The sequence below is a fragment of the Bos grunniens genome, chromosome 15 (assembly GCF_055505025.1).
Source record: "Bos grunniens cultivar Pamir isolate PY7600 chromosome 15, Bosgru_T2T1.0, whole genome shotgun sequence".
NCBI classification, from domain to species: Eukaryota; Metazoa; Chordata; class Mammalia; order Artiodactyla; family Bovidae; genus Bos; species Bos grunniens.
In genome coordinates, this window is record NC_141179.1 from 34,045,306 (window position 1) to 34,062,376 (window position 17,071).

Here is a 17,071-nt window from a genome sequence, read left to right on the forward strand (position 1 = left end):
GTCTCTCCCCATTCGTAATTTATTACTTTGAATTTAACATGTAAGTGAAGGAACAAGACACTTTGATTTGTTAGAATTACAGAGTAACCACACTTTCCAGCTATGTGCTCAGTTGACTCAATGGACATGAATTTGAGCAGACTCTGGACAGGGAAGCCTGGCATCCTGCAGTCTGTGGGGTTGCAAACAGTCCAACCCGACTTAGTGACTGAACAACAACAACAATTTATTTTAATAATTTTTTGACCTGTTTTTCTCATTCTTCTTTTTCAGTTAGTTCAGCATCAGATTGCCAGCTTAATTCTGAACAGATGATACATGCAAAAGCACTTTGCAAATCCTGGGAAATTGCTAATCATACATAAATTATCATCGTTATTTCCATGAAAGTCGCTCAGTTGTGTCTGACTCCTTGCGACCCCATGGGCTGTAGACTGCCAGGCTCCTCTGTCCATAGAATTCTCCAGGCAAGAATACTGGAGTGGGTAGCCGTTCCCTTCTCCAGGGGATCTTCCTGACCCAGGAGTCAAACCGGAATCTCCTCCATTGTTGATGGATTCTTTACCATCTGAGCTACCAGGGAAGCAGGAGATAAAAACGATACACTCTACGGCTTTATTTTGTTCATATACTTCCACCTTATAATCCTTAAGAATTCTGAAGAACACTGTATCACTGTTCTGCTTATTAATTCACTGTCTCTCAGCTTCAAACATACTCATGTACTTGGCTGTCATGCTGGGTTAGCCTCTGCAAACCTTTTACCTTGGCCAGTCGCTCCTTGTTAGGCTCTGCCAGTAGAGGGCAGTAGAGAGACACTACACTTCCCCAGCGTCCTCTACCTCTCAGAATCATCCCGAGGTTTCTTCACCCACACAGCTCAGCCTGTTTCAGTAGCCGCAGCTGGTGCAAGTTTTCCCACTGCTCCCAGAACCAGCTTCAAACGCCTCTTAAAGACACCAACACTCATCAGCTTGGGATCTCCTCCTTCTCCCAGCTCTGGCCCCTTCCTTCCAGCTTCCAGGCGATCATTACAAATTCTTCCCTGTGTTCTCACAGAAATAGGGGTGGTGGTTGATTCCTGTACCTACTGTTCCAAGGACACCTGGGTTCCTTTTTGCTACTTTTCAGTTAATAAATCTTCATGTTAAATTATTTCCATTAAAATTACTGCTGTTGGGCTTCCCTGGTGGCTCAGTGGTAAAGAATCCACCTGCTAATGCAAGAGATCTGCATATCTGAGGTTATTGCTATTTTTCCCGGCACTCTTGATTCCAGCTTGGCTTCTTCCAGCCCAGCATTTCTCATGATGTACTCTGCATAGAAGTTAAATAAGCAGGGTGACAATATACAGCCTTGACGTACTCCTTTTCCTATTTGGAACCAGTCTGTTGTTCCATGTCCAGTTCTAACTGTTACTTCCTGACCTGCATATAGCTTTCTCAAGAGGCAGATCAGGTGGTCTGGTATTCCCATCTCTTTCAGAATTTTCCACAGTTTATTGTGATCCACACAGTCAAAGGCTTTGGCATAGTCAATAAAGCAGAAATAGATGTTTTTCTGGAACTCTCTTGCTTTTTCCATGATCCAGCGGATGTTGGCAATTTGATCTCTGGTTCTTCTGCCTTTTCTAAAACCAGCTTGAACATCTGGAAGTTCATGGTTCACATACTGCTGAAGCCTGGCTTGAAGAATTTTGAGCATTACTTTACTAGCGTGTGAGATGAGTACAATTGTGCGGTAGTTTGAGCATTCTTTGGCATTGCCTTTCTTTGGGATTAGAATGAAGACTGACCTTTTCCACTCCTGTGGCCGCTGCTGAGTTTTCCAAATTTGCTGGCATATTGACTGCAGCACTTTCAAAGCATCATCTTTCAGGACCTGGAACAGCTCAACTGGGATTCCATCACCTCCACTAGCTTTGTTCATAATGATGATTTCTAAGGCCCACTTGACTTCACATTCCAGGATGTCTGGCTCTAGGTCAGTGATCACACCATCATGATTATCTGGGTCGTGAAGATCTTTTTTGTACAGTTCTTCTGTGTATTCTTGCCACCTCTTCTTAATATCTTCTGCTTCTGTTAGGTCCATACCATTTCTGTCCTTTATCAAGCCCATCTTTGCATGAAATGTTCCCTTGGTATCTCTAATTTTCTTGAAGAGATCTCTAGTTTTTCCCATTCTGTTGTTTTCCTCTATTTCTTTCCGTTGATCGCTGAGGGAGGCTTTCTTATCTCTCCTTGCTATTCTTTGGAACTCTGCATTCAGATGCTTATATCTTTCCTTTTCTCCTTTGCCTTTCACTTCTCTTCTTTTCAAAGCTATTTGTAAGGCCTCCTCAGACAGCCATTTGCTTTTTTACATTTCTTTTCCATGGGGATGGTCTTGATCCCTGTCTCCTGTACAATGTTACGAACCTCCATCCATAGTTCATCAGGCACTCTATCTATCAGATCTAGGCCCTTAAATCTATTTCTCACTTCCACTGTATAATCATAAGGGATTTGATTTAGGTCATACCTGAATGGTCTAGTGGTTTTCCTTACTTTCTTCAATTTAAGTCTGAATTTGGTAATAAGGAGTTCATCATCTGAGCCACAATCAGTTCCTGGTCTTGTTTTTGCTGACTGTATAGAGCTTCTCCATCTTTGGCTGCAAAGAATATAATCAATCTGGTTTCGGTGTTGACCATCTGGTGATGTCCATGTATAGAGTCTTCTCTTGTGTTGTTGGAAGAGGGTGTTTGCTATGACCAGTGCGTTCTCTTGGCAAAACTCTATTAGTCTTTGCCCTGCTTCATTCCATATTCCAAGGCCAAATTTGCCTGTTACTCCAGGTGTGTCTTGACTTCCTACTTTTGCATTCCAGTCCCCTATAATGAAAAGGACATCTTTTTTGGGTGTTAGTTCTAAAAGCTCTTGTAGGTCTTCTAGAACCATTCAACTTCAGCTTCTTCAGCATTTGTGGTTGGGGCATAGGCTTGGATCACTGTGATATTGAATGGTTTGCCTTGGAAACGAACAGAGATCATTCTGTCATTTTTGAGATTGCATCCAAGTACTTCATTTCAGACTCTTTTGTTGACCATGATGGCTGCTCCATTTCTCCTAAGGGATTCCTGCCCACAGTAGTAGATATAATGGTCATCTGAGTTAAGTTCACCCATTCCAGTCCCATTTTAGTTCGCTGATTCCTAGAATGTTGACATTCACTCTTGCCATCTCTTGTTTGACCACTTCCAATTTGCCTTGATTCATGGACCTAACATTCCAGGTCCCATTACTTCATGGGAAATAGATGGGGAAACAGTGGAAACAGTGTCAGACTTTATTTTTTTTGAGCTCCAAAATCACTGCAGATGGTGACTGCAGCCATGAAATTAAAAGACGCTTACTCCTTGGAAGGAAATTTATGGTCAACCTAGATAGCATATTCAAAAGCAGAGACATTACTTTGCCAACAAAGATCTGCCTAGTCAAGGCTATGGTTTTTCCAGTGGTCATGTATGGATATGAGAGTTGGACTGTGAAGAAAGCTGAGTGCTGAAAAATTGATGCTTTTGAATGGTGGTGTTGGAGAAGACTCTTGAGAGTCCCTTGGACTGCAAGGAGATCCAACCAGTCCATTCTAAAGGAGATCAGTCCTTGGTGTTCATTGGAAGGACTGATGCTAAAGCTGAAACTCCAGTACGTTGGCCACCTCATGCAAAGAGTTGACTCACTGGAAAAGACCCTGATGCTGGGAGGGATTGGGGGCAGGAGGAGAAGGGGACGACAGAGGATGAGATGGCTGGATGGCATCACCGACTCGATGGACATGAGTTTGAGTAAACTCCGGGAGATGATGATGGACAGGGAGGCATGGCGTGCTGCGATTCATGGGGTCACAAAGAGTCGGACATGACTGAGCAACTGAACTGAACTGAATGGAAGAGATGCAAGTTTGACCCTTGGGTCAGGAAGATCTCCTGGAGGAGGAAATAGCAACCCACTCCAGTATTCTTGCCTGGCAAATCCCATGGACAGAGGAGCCTGGCGGGCTACAGCTACACAACTTAGCAACTAAATCACCACCGATATCAACTCTATAATATGCTGGACAGGACTATCCTTGTGGTCCAGTGGTTAAGAATACTCCTACCACTGCAGGGGACACAGGTTCAATCCCTGGTCTGGGAAGATCCCACATGCTGTGAGGCAACTAAACCCCTGCGCTACAACTGCTGAGCCCGTGCTCTAGAGCCTGTGCTCATGAACAAGAGAAGCCACCACATCAAAACCAAGAGTAGTGCCCACCGACTGCAACCAGAGAAAGCTTGCACACAACAACAAAGACCCAGCACGACCAAAAATAAAACTAAAAGTTTTAAATGCTGGACAGAATAACACCAATGCTTTCAGCAACCTTGCTTTCATTTCTTCAAGTAACATTGAGGTCCTATTGTATACTCATTCCCTGCTGTCAAAAACATTTTGTTTTTAATCTAACTCTAATATAAAGCTGGATGGCATCACTGACTCAATGGACGTGAATCTGAGTGAGCTCCAGAAGTTGGTGATGGACAGGGAGGCCTGGCGTGCTGTGATTCATGGGGTCGCAGAGTCAGACACGACTGAGCAACTGAACTGAACTGAATATAAAGCAGAATAAAAAGCAGCAAAATTGAGTACTCAAGATATTTTCCAACACTCTGTGTTTGCTATCATTAATGACACCACTGTAGAAGAATTTTCACATCTTTGAAGATAGTTAATCAAATCTCTTTTTGGGTTTAACACTATTTTAATATGAATACAATCCCCAATCCTTCTTTACTCTTCTTCAAAAATTTTTAATAGTGAAACATTCTACATACACATAAATGTACAGCTTAATAAATTGCTATAAAATGAACATCTATGTAGCTAGCATTAAGTAAGGAAATATAATCTCAAATTGGCAAAATGGTTGTCTGAGGAGACCTTATAAATAGCTGAGAAAAGAGGAGAAGCAAAAGGTAAAGGAGAAAAGGAAAGATATGCCCATCTGAATGCAGAGTTCTGAAGAACAGCAAGGAGAGGTAAGAAAACCTTTTTAAGTGAACAATGCAAAGAAATAGAGAAACCATACTTAATATTTTGTAATAACCTATAATGGAAAATAATCTAAAAGAGAATATAAATATCTAGATATATGGAGATGTATAGATGTATACAAATATATATGATATATATATAACTGAATCACTTTGCTGTACACTTGAAAGTAACACAATATTGTAAATCAACTAAACTTCAAACTAATTCATTAAAAAAAATGCCCCTGTGGAGGGGTTCTCTAGTGGTCCAATAGTTAAGAATCCACCTTGCAATGCAAGGGACACAGGTTCGATCCCTGGGCTGAGACGATCCCACGTGCTGCAGAACAACTAGGCCCGTGTGCCATAACTACTGAGCTGGCAGCACTCTAGAGCCCGAGAGCCGAGACTTCTAAAGCCTGTGCGTCTAGAGCCTGTGCTCTACCAAGAGAAGCCTGCACACCAACAGAGTAGCCCCCACTCGCAGCAACTAGAGAATGCCCGTGTGCAGCAACGAAGACCCACCACAGCCAAAAAGTAAATAAACAAATCTTTTTTAAATGCTACTGTTAAAAATATATATATTTCCAAATCAGTCAGGGGCCTCTTTGTCAGCTCCATCTATATTTATCTCAATAAAATACAAGAAAGTGGGAGGAAGGAAAAAAGGAGTACATCAAGGCTGTATATTGTCACCCTGTTCATTTAACTTATATGCAGAGTACATCATGAGAAACGCTGGACTGGAAGAAACACAAGCTGGAATCAAGATTGCCGGGAGAAATATCAATAACCTCAAATATGCAGATGAGTGAAGAGGAACTAAAAAGCCTCTTGATGAAAGTGAAAGTGGAGAGTGAAAAAGTTGGCTTAAAGCTCAACATTCAGAAAACGAAGATCATGGCATCCGGTCCTGTCACTTCATGGCAAACAGATCGGGAAACAGTGGAAACAATGTCAGACTTTATTTTTTTGAGCTCCAAAATCACTGCAGATGGTGATTGCAGCCATGAAATTAAAAGACGCTTACTCCTTGGAAGGAAAGTTATGACCAACCTAGATAGCATGTTCAAAAGCAGAGACATTACTTTGCCAACAAAGATTCATCTAGTCAAGGCTATGGTTTTTCCTGTGGTCATGTATGGATGTGAGAGTTGGAATGTGAAGAAAGCTGAGCGCCGAAGAATTGATGCTTTTGAACTGTGGTGTTGGAGAAGACTCTTGAGAGTCCCTTGGACTGCAAGGAGATCCAGCCAGTCCATTCTGAAGGAGATCAGCCCTGGGATTTCTTTGGAAGGAATGATGCTAAAGCTGAAACTCCAGTACTTTGGCCACCTCATGAGAAGAGCTGACTCATTGGAAAAGACTCCGATGCTGGGAGGGATTGGGAGCAGGAGGAGAAGGGGACGACAGAGGATGAGATGGCTGGATGGCATCACTGACTCGATGGACGTGAGTCTGAGTGAACTCCGGGAGTTGGTAATGGACAGGGAAGCCTGGCGTGCTGCGTTTCATGGGGTCGCAAAGAGTTGGACACGACTGAGCGACTGATCTGATCTGATCTGATCTGAATGCAATTTGACGAGCAAATAATAAATCACTGTTGAACTAAAAGTCAAAGGTGACAGGAAATAGATATTTTTTAAAATAATAATAGCATCAACCACAAGCATATGAAACAAAATTAGGATGTAGCTTTTATCTTGTCAACCATACATTCCTAAGTCATAATCAAATCAAACAAATCAAGCAGTGTTGTAGGGTTCAATTATTTTACCATAATAAAGGTTATATTTCCCTTGTCAAAAAATCTAACTCTAATAAAAAGCAGAATAAAAATAGCAAAATTGAGTACTAATGATGTTTTCCAATTCTCTGTGTTTCCTATCATTAATGAGGCAACTGGTATTGAAGAACTGAAGAATTTTTGTATCTTTGAAGACAGTTATCCAAATCTATTTGAGGTTTTAATTCTGTGTTAATATGAATATAATTCCCACCACTTCCTTTCTTTACTCATCTTTGAAGATTTTTTAAATAGTGAAATATTCTATACACACATAAGTGTATAGCTTAATGAATTGTTCTAAAATGAATATCTACGTAACCAGCATTAAAAGTCAGAACATACAATCTCAAAGGCACTCTATCCCCAAATCCCCACACTGCCCTGCCCACCAGAACTGACCACAATCCTAAATTTATGAGATTCACTTTTTTTATATAGTTTTCTCCACTAAGTATCCCTGGAGAAGGAAATGGCAATCCACTCCAGTATTCTTGCCTGGAAAATTCCATGAACGGAGGAGCCTCGTGGGCTACAGTCCATGGGGTCACAAAGAGTTGGACACTTTCTTTTTCCACTAAGTATGTATCCATAACCATAATGCAGTTCAATTTTGCCTTTTAAAACTATTTATGTGCAAAATCATACAATGTATTGGGGTGTTTTTTTAACTCAATATTGTATTTTAATATGCCTCTGTTTTATTGCATGCAGATGTATTTCATTAATTTTTGCTATTGTATAGTATGTCAGTATATGAAATCAGTTCAGTCGCTCAGTCATATCCAACTCTTTGTCACCCCATGGACTGCAGCACACCAGGCCTTCCTGTCCATCACCAACTCCCGGAGTTTACTCAAATTCATGTCCATTGAGTCGGTGATGCCATCCAACCATCTCATCCTCTGTTGTTCCCTTCTCCTCCCGCCTTCAATCTTTCCCAGAATCAGGGTCTTTTCAAATGAGTCAGTTCTTCACATCAGGTGGCCAAAGTATTGGAGTTTCAGCTTCAATATCAGTCCTTCCAATGAATATTCAAGACTGATTTCCTTTAGGATGGACTGCTTGGATCTCCTTGCTGTCCAAGGGACTCTCAAGAATCTTCATTAACACCACCGTTCAAAAGCATCAATTCTTTGGTGTTCAGCTTTCTTCACAATCCAACTCTCACATCATACATGACTCCTGGAAAAACCACAGCTTTGACTAGACAGACCTTTTTTTGGCAAAGTAATGTCTCTGCTTTTTAATATGCTGTCTAGGTTGGTCATAACTTTTCTTCCAAGGAGCAAGTATCTTTTAATTTCATGGCTGCAGTCACCATCTGCAGTGATTTGGGAAATACTACAATTAAATTAACTATTCTATTGTTGATGGATATTTCAGTTATTTCCAGTTTGGGTACACATAAGCATACGCAGGTGGGAGGTAAACACCTAAAATGTGAAATTGCTGAATCACAGGGTACACATCCGAGCTAATGTGTAGCCATTTTCCAAAGTATCTACACGAACTCACACTCCCGTCTGAAGTATACGTGGGATCTTTGCCAAATCATCCTCCCCAACCCTGGACGCTGTCAAGTATTAAAATGTTTGCCCACATGGTGAGTGTGGCCGGTATCCACAGTGGCTTTACTTTATCCTCTTCTGATTATTAACCTTTTCCATCCACAACATATAATTATTGGCCACTGGATTTCTTCTGTGAAATTTCTGTCCAAGTCATCTGCCCATTTTTAAATTGGATTCTTTGCTTTCTTAATTTGTAGGAGTTCTTTACATACTCCCTTCCCACTCGGTGGCCTGTCTTTCCTTGATTTTCAACTTTGGAAAAGCCAGTATGGACTGCGAGCGGCTTCATTGGGAGTTTCCGGGATCCTGGGAGCTGTGCCCTAGACGCGGTCATCACAACCCGTCCCACCCTCTCCACCTGGACCGACTAGATCTGGCACTGTGTAACGGGGGATGCCGGGATGGATAGCACAGGCCCCGCCCTCTCGCTGAGGCTCCGCCCACAGCCGGGCGGCCAGAGTCGCGCGCGGGGCTGGCTCTGTTGGCCCCGGTCTCCAGGGCAGCACTGGGAGACGCAGGGCGGGACCGGGAGGCGCCAGCACTGAGGATGCGGGGCCTCCAGGGTCGCGGCAGCCAGGAACACCCGGCAAGGTGACAGGCGGTTGCCTCCCAAACAGGGTGTGCAGTGCGCCCGAGCAGGGATTGGGGGTGGACGGTGGGACCGGGGATGGGGATAGGAGAAAACCTCTCAAGGAAAGTGATCCAGGTGGGGAGAAAAGGGAGCCCACAGGCGGGAGCACTTGGGACCCAGACAGGAAGGACAGACGGTGGCCGAGCAGGGACGGAGCCCAGGGGCCGGTGGTCGGGATCTAGGAAGACTTTGGCGCCCAGACTCCCAGAACAGCCCTAACCTGGGTTGATCAGGCCGGTCCGGGCCATCAGACCCACCGGATAACCCATCACTTCCTGGGCCTTAAAACACCGCTGGCTGCCGAGTCTTGTCCATCAGAGAATAGGTGGAGGGAGGAAATAAATGCCACGCCCCCTTGGGCAGCTTAGGGCTTGTTCCAAAACAGGGTAACTTTTCCTCTGCACTCATCTTGGTGGATGAACCCTTGAAGGAGGGCTACATTTCACCTACAGAAGGAAGTGTGTTCCTCCCAATACTAATGTAATGGGCTGGGCCCAAGGATCTTGACGGGACCCCTTGGGAACGAGGGGTTTCTTGGTGCCTCTAGTCTTGTTTACTTAGGAGATATGTCAGCCGGTCTTTGTCTGAAATTTCAGTGAAAAACTTTGTCCAGTAGGGAGCCACATTCACTGCATTTAGAAGTCCCACTTTCTAATTTATTTCAGCCATCAGCTTTTCCTTTTTTAATCCCATGCTTTTATAAAATCACACCTCCACAGATGACCCAACTTGGATGGTATCTGGCTTTGCTCTCTTCATTATCTCCCAAACATCAACAACAAAAATCGTATCTTTTCTTATGAACATTTTTAATTAACTCTAAGAAACCCTAGTCTATGTCATTTAAGAAACTAAGAGAAATTGAAGGGACTGAATTATTTCATGAAGCAACAGTTCCAAATTGAAATACAATGATTATTTCAAGCTTTTTAAGATCCCAAGTACAGTGACTTGAACTCTTAAAGATGTATTATTACAAACTGTTTTGGTTAAAATGTGTTAGTATTTGAGGGATTTGCTGCTTTCTAAAAATATCCTAAAAGCGAAGGTTGATCCATTTATCAAAATTAATTATTTTTTAAATAAGGCAATTAATACGAACAGTTTGACAAATAATATGTTAGTCTACCAAGAGGGGGGAACTTTAAGTTAAAAAGAAAACCATAGATATTTAAATATCATATGTATTTCAATATGAATGTTACCTTTGGTCTCTTTTGTTTGTTACGGTGCTTTCCTCCAAGGAGTTACCGATGTTCCATAGAAGCGTTAGCAACAAGGTCAACTAGGACTAAAAAGAAGGTCGTGTTATTTAATTAAAGAAAGGATTTGCCAAAAGAACAGGAGTAGACCATTAAAAGAAATTTTACAGTAACCTCTGATCAGAAAGGTTGTTTCTGTTATCTGACCTACAGGGGGGAAAAAATGGCATAAAGGCAGTGAGATAGAAGACAGAGCAAACAGAAATGCCAGCTAGAGATGAAAGGAAGCACAATCCAAAAACATCATTTCCTTTCAATCGTATCTGAACTCAAAGCACCCTTTCCGTAAACCATCTCATGGGTCTTTATGACAGCCCTCTGAGACAGGGAGGGCTCACTTGGAATCATACTCTTAAGCGAGTTAGAAGGGACCCCAGCTGTATTCAGGCCAATCTTCCACCCAGCCAACATTCCCCAGGACAGCATCCCTTTCAGGTCCACGTGGATACCCAGCCTCTGCTATGAATCACTGAATGGCAGAATTCACAAGGCCATCAAATCTTTTGTTGAACAGTTTTGATCGTTATCATGGGGTTTTTATTAATACTGAGCTGAAGTTGATCTCCATGTTACATCCACCTAAATTACGTATTCCTACCTGGTAGCAACCTGGACATCAAAAAGTCTTTCAAATGAAAAGTCAGCCAGTATAGGTCTAGTAACAAACTAGCTTCCATCATCTTTTCAGTTCCAACTGTGGAAACCATACTGTCTCCCCCTCCTTTATTTTCCAAAAGGCAGACCCTGAACCTGTTTTACTCTGTCTGTAAATACTACTGAACACGGCACATATATATATATATATATATATATATATATATATATATATCAGTGCCCTGGGTATTGGAAATAAGGCATTGAAGTACTATCCGTAATTACCCATTTGGCTTTGTCCAATCTTATCTGTAACAGGCTCTTGGAAGCTAGAGAAAGGATTCCAGTCATTTGATTTCCTCAAAAAAGCTGCATTTGATTATTCAGACTGTTTATGAGCTCTGCAGCAGAAGTGTTCCTGTAGATGGAAAAACACAATAGTTTTTCTGATAGACCTTTCTCATACTTACAAAAGGGTGCATACAAAAGCCTGCAGATAATATAATGAGGTTCTCTTACTTATTTAATTTTTTGATTAATATTGGAATTAGAGATTTTAATTGTCACAGAATAACATAAATATAATTTTTTTAGGCAAATGCTTTTGTGAACCACAACTTTAAATATCCAGCCAGCTGCTGCCATCCACAAGAGAGAATCCCTGTTCATTTTTGTATTTTTCTCAAGATGAGTCATAGTAAATTCATTCCCAAGGTGTGTATTCAATCTCCTGTTCATCACACCAACTTAAAGGTCCAGTCCACAGAGCCATCTTTTAAGAAAGAAGACTTACATTTGATTTCAAAAGACTCTTTGGAATCTGACTCAGAAAGCCCCACTCAAAAGATCAAGTCCCAGTCTGACCTTGAAGACCAAATTCAGGACAACGACATGGAGCCTGACAGCCTAGAGGAGGAGAACTTGAGTGAGACGGAAGAGGAAGCAAGCAGAAAAGCAGCTCAGAGGGCCAAGAAGGAAAACCTCCACACCCAAGATGCTGCTGCAATTAACAGGTAAGAAATTGGCTTGTGTAAGAAACAGTGGGTTCTGAGATGCATAATTATTGGTACTGTCCCAAGTGAAAGTAAGGACAGGCTCTTGTTTTGGGATTTTTTTTTTATAGTGGATACAATTGATTTACAATGTTGTATTACTTTCAGGTATGCAAAGTGATTCAGTTATAGGTATACATATATCTAATTCTTTTTTCATTCTTGTCCCATTCTTTTCTTTTTTCAGTATTACCGAATATTGAGTAGAACTCCCTATACTATACAGTAGGTCCCTGTTTATTATCTGTTTTATTTATAGTAGTGTGTACATGTTAATTGCAAACTCTTCGTTTATCCCTCCCCCTGAACAACCTTTCCCCTTTGGCAACCAGAAGTTCATTTTCTAAGTCTATGAGTCTGTTTCTGAACAGGCTCTTGTAACGAGCTCCTTTGTGATGTGTGTGAGACAGATCTCCGAGAAGTTAAGGACAGCTTAGAGCCAAGATTTTTGATGAGAATAGTTATTAACGATAAGGACATTTGTATTTCTTGTGCTCCTTACTTCCTGTCCATATTCCAAGGTGCTACGACCTCACCTTGGAGAAATCCCAGAAAGCCTAATCTAGAAAAGTGCCATGATCGTGGACTCAGATGTTCTTGAGTGGGTCGAGGCAATGGTGTTTAGTGTATAATTTGAAATAAGTCCCTTTTAGTCTTCTGCAGCTCATGTTTTCTCTCCTGTGAAATGAGCCAGCCTGCTTCTCTCACAAGATTGCCATCACGTCAGTGAAGTACATTGTTGGGGGGAACTTGAGACCTCTACCTGATCCAGGAGAGGTCTACCTTCCTGGGCTTATATAATCCCAGAGATTTAATTTCTTTAATCATTAGTATTTAGGGTGTATTCACTTTATGCTAGAAGCTACCAAAACATCTAAGAAGATATTAAATGAGTGCAATATTATTCAGTTTTAATGAAAATATAAGTGACACACTACAGTATTGAAGTTCAAAGCCATTGATTAGAAAGGGATCTTGAGATGGTGGTGAGTTACAAAGCATCTGAAGCAGACCAAGTGGTTTCAGATTCTGCCACCGACTAGTTGTGTGACCTTGGCCAAGCCCATTTAAACTCTCTGTGCCTCAGCTCCTCATCAGTAAAAATGGGATAATAATAGTAGTTATCTCACAGTTTATTGTAAGGCTAAAATCAGTATGTGTGTGCATTTCATATATATATATATATATATAGTGCTTCAAACAGTGACTCTTAATAAGTTATGTATGTGTTAGATTAAAAAAAAAAAAACAAACACTCTTCTACCATGTTTCCCCCCCCCCATAAAACCAAAGCTGAAGGGTTGAGGAGGAGCAATGATATAAAGTCAGAAGTAGGGCTTAATTTTGTTAGCCAACTAATAAGAGTGCATGGGATTGTAGAAAATAATGCCTTACCTTATTCTCTTAAGTTTAAGGAAATAATTTTTATAAATGTGCAGTATAAACTGCTTTTATTTTTTTGAGTTGGAATATAGCTGCTTTACCATGTTGTATTAGTTTCTGCTGTACAACAAAGTGAATCAGCTATGTATACATATATCCCCTCCCTCCTGGACCCTCTTTGTGTTAGATGTTTTTTAACTTAGAGCTAAAGTAAATTGAGGAAAGTTTATTGGAAGGCTTAGAACTTGGGCAGGCAGGGTTTTGGAAACTAGGCAAGATTTTGGGAAAAAAGAACAGAATTAACATGAGTGTGTGTGGCCCATTGAGCCCCATTTGATGACAGAGGATGTTTTTTGAATGTAGGGAAATTAGAGGAGGAGCCTGCTTACAAGGGCCTTTGTGGTTACCACCAGCCCATGCCACAGATATGACATTGAACACAGAACTCAAATGATGTTTCCCAAGAGTACACTCCTGGCACAGGCTTTCATGGGAGCCAGAATGAGAGCCCAGCCCTATGTCTTTCCCCCCTTTCTTCTTTCCTTCTTTCTCTTTCACTGAAGATACCAAGTTGAATCAAGCTCGTCTGCTTCTTAGGGGCTGTTGGAGTAGAGTAAGTCCCCTATATACGAACCTTCAAGTCATGAACTTTCAAAGATATGAACATATTATAAACTCTAACAGTACAGTGCTATAAAGGCAATTTTGTTAGTTGGGTACTGAGGGTAGCTTTGTTAGACTTACAAATATATTGGACTTAACTGATCTTAACTGACTTAACCATCTTGGAATGGAACTCATTCGTATATAGGAGACTTACTGACAAGTGATAAATGCTATAACTGAGGTGCAGCCACAGAGTTAGGGGGTAAAAGAGGCTTCAGTTCAGTTCAGTTGCTCAGTCATGTCCGACTCTTTGCGACCCCATGAATCGCAGCACACCAGGCCTCCCTGTCCATCACCAACTCCCAGAGTTCACTCAGACTCACGTCCATTGAGTCAGTGATTCCATCCAGCCATCTCATCCTCTGTCGTCCCCTTCTCCTCCTGCCCCCAATCCCTCCCAGCATCAGAGTCTTTTCCAATGAGTCAACTCTTCGCATGAGGTGGCCAAAGTACTGGAGTTTCAGCTTTAGCATCTTTCCTTCCAAAGAAATCCCAGGGCTGATCTCCTTCAGAATGGACTGGTTGGATCTCCTTGCGGTCCAAGGGACTCTCAAGAGTCTTCTCCAACACCAGAGTTCAAGAGGCTTAGGAAGGCTTTAACCAGCTCTCCGCTCCTGACTGAACGGGGTTGGATATACCCAGAGGAAAAAACATAGGTTCTTGGGGAGGACAATAAGATGAAGCAGTATTCAAGGAAGATTATTCTGCAAGCTGGTGCATTATGAATTAGACGGTAAAAACACAGTAAAGAGACCACCAGATGGTAGTAATTATAATGACAACAGTAATAGTAACATCATCTCTTTTGAAAGGCCATTGTAACTTCACTCAATTCTTCATTGCAATCCCACAAGAAAGTGCTGCTATTCCCATTTTACAGGTCAGGAAAATGAAGCTGACAGAGATGAAGTCACCTAACATCAGAGTGCTTTGTTACTGATGTTGAGGGTTTCTTTTTTTTTTTTTTTAATACTTTGTTTATTTATTTACTTTGGCCATGCTGTGCAGCCTGCAGGATCTTAGTTCCCCAACCGGGGATCGAACCTGGGCCACAGCAGTGAAAGCGCCAAGTCCTAACCACTGGAACACCAGGGAATTCCCTGAGGTTTTTAATTAAGAAAAAATTCTAACCCATAGAAAAGTACAGAGAAAAATACCATCTCACCCTTACTGCCATATTTCAGATATATTTTTTAAAACAAAATGTTGAAGATAGTTTCCTTGTTCCTCTTCTCACACCCGTCTTCCTCCTCAGAGATAACCAACGCATACTTTTCTTCCGACCTTGCCGCGCAGCCCGTGGGATCTCAGTTTCCTGATCAGGGACAAGACCCTCATGGTGGAAGCGTGGAGTCTTAACCACTGGACCACCAGGGAAGTTCCAACCAATACATACTCTTATATGAGTATATTTCCTTCATAGCAAGTTTTAATTCATTTCCTTCACAGCTAATGAGTGGAGACATACGTATATAAAGAATTGCTAGGACTTGGTGACAATTTAGAACTGGGGTTGGAAAGAACAAGAGAAGGCAAAGATTACTTTAAGGTTCTGACAACAAAAGCATTGTCAGAATACTTGTCCTGAGCCCAATCCCTGTGCCAGACACTTGACATATATCATCTTATTTAATCCTTTTGGCAGCCCCAACAGGTGGACACTATCATGATCCCATCTTAGAGACTGCAAATAAGGCTTACAGAAGCTGGTTACTTATTTCACCAGGGGCGTGGTAGAGCAGCAAACTCCTGCAGTCTGACTCTATGCTTTAAACCATGTTTCTATTGTAGCACTAATCTAAGAGAGTCATAGTTTCCTAGGAAATAAATGGTAGTTTTATTTATAGAAACAGGGCATCAGAAAGGATAGGTATTCTTGTCTGTACTTTTACGAGGAAGAAACCAAGGCAAGGATCCATTATGTGACCTCATTTCCCCTATGTTGAGTTTTTCCTCTTAGAACAGTTTTCAGAGACCTGACTTTAACCTTGCTTTTTACCCAAGGACAATGTAAATACTATTCAATGTATTTTTTAAATTTATTTCTTTATTGGAGGATAATTGCTTTACCAGAATTTTGTTGTTTTCTGTCAAACCTCAACATGAATCAGCCACAGGTATACATACATCCCCTCCCTTTTGAACCTCCCTCCCAACTCCCTCCCCCTCCCACCCCTCTAGGTGGATAGAGCCCGTTTGAGTTTCCTGAGTCATACAGCAAATTCCCATTGGCTATCTATTTTACATATGGTAATGTTATTCTTTCCATACATCTCACCCTCTCCTCCCCTCTCCCCATGTCCATAAGTCTATTCTCTAAGTCTGTTCTCCATTGCTGCCCTATAAATAAATTCCCTGGTACCATTTTTCTAGATTATGTATATATGCGTTAGAATACAATATTTATCTTTCTGACTCACTTCACTCTGTATAATAGGTTCTAGGTTCATCCACCTTATCAGAACTGACTCAAATGCATTCCTTTTTATGGCCGAGTAATATTCCATTGTGTATATGTACCACAACTTCTTTATCCACTTATCTGTCGATGGACATCTAGGTTGCTTCCAGGTTGCTTCCATGTTCTAGCTACAGTAAATGGTTCTGCAATGAACAATGGGATACATGTGTCTGTTTCAGTTTTGGTTTCCTCAGGGTATATGCCTAGAGGTGGGATTGCTGGGTCACATGGTGGTTTTATTCCTAGTTTTTTAAGGAATCTCCATACCGTCTTCCACAGTGGCTGTATCAATTTACATTCCCACCAACAGTGCAAGAGCATTCCCTTTTCTCCACACTCTCTCCACCATTTATTGTTTGTAGACTTTTTGATGATGGCCATTCAGACTGGTGTGAGGTGATATCTCATTGTAGTTTTGATTTGCATTTCTCTAATAATGAGCGATATTGAGCATCTTTTCATGTGTTTGTTAGCCATCTGTATGTCTTCTTTGGAGAAATGTCTATTTAGGTCTTTTCCCCCACTTTTTGATCAGGTTGTTTTTCTGGCATTGAGTTGTATGAGCTGCTTGTATATTTTGGAAATTAATCCTTTGTCAGTTGT

General features: G+C 41.4%; 2 protein-coding genes across 14 annotated transcripts in view; one reads left to right on the forward strand and one right to left on the reverse strand.

Annotated features, from left to right (window-relative positions):
• BSX (brain specific homeobox) overlaps positions 1–17,071 on the reverse strand; it is a 180,427-nt gene that overhangs the window by 69,034 nt on the left and 94,322 nt on the right. For 5 of the 13 annotated variants that reach the window (XR_015141988.1, XR_015141986.1, XR_015141996.1 and 2 more), the window contains exons 4-5: positions 11,192–11,324; positions 10,256–10,341 (exon numbers count right to left, since the gene is read on the reverse strand). The exons of 1 other annotated variant lie outside the window; for it this stretch is intronic. The gene's annotated coding sequence lies outside the window, so the exon portion shown is untranslated. Of the gene's footprint in view, positions 1–7,351; positions 8,031–10,255; positions 10,342–11,191; positions 11,325–17,071 lie in introns of those variants that run through there. 7 more of the 13 variants (XR_015141985.1, XR_015141987.1, XR_015141993.1 and 4 more) reach the window with 3 other exon arrangements.
• JHY (junctional cadherin complex regulator) overlaps positions 8,909–17,071 on the forward strand; it is an 80,804-nt gene continuing 72,641 nt past the window's right edge. The window contains exons 1-2 of the mRNA XM_086339684.1: positions 8,909–9,010; positions 11,501–11,919. Coding sequence (XP_086195810.1) covers positions 11,594–11,919 — 326 coding nt within the window. The 5' untranslated portion in view covers positions 8,909–9,010; positions 11,501–11,593. The remainder of the gene's footprint in view (positions 9,011–11,500; positions 11,920–17,071) is intronic.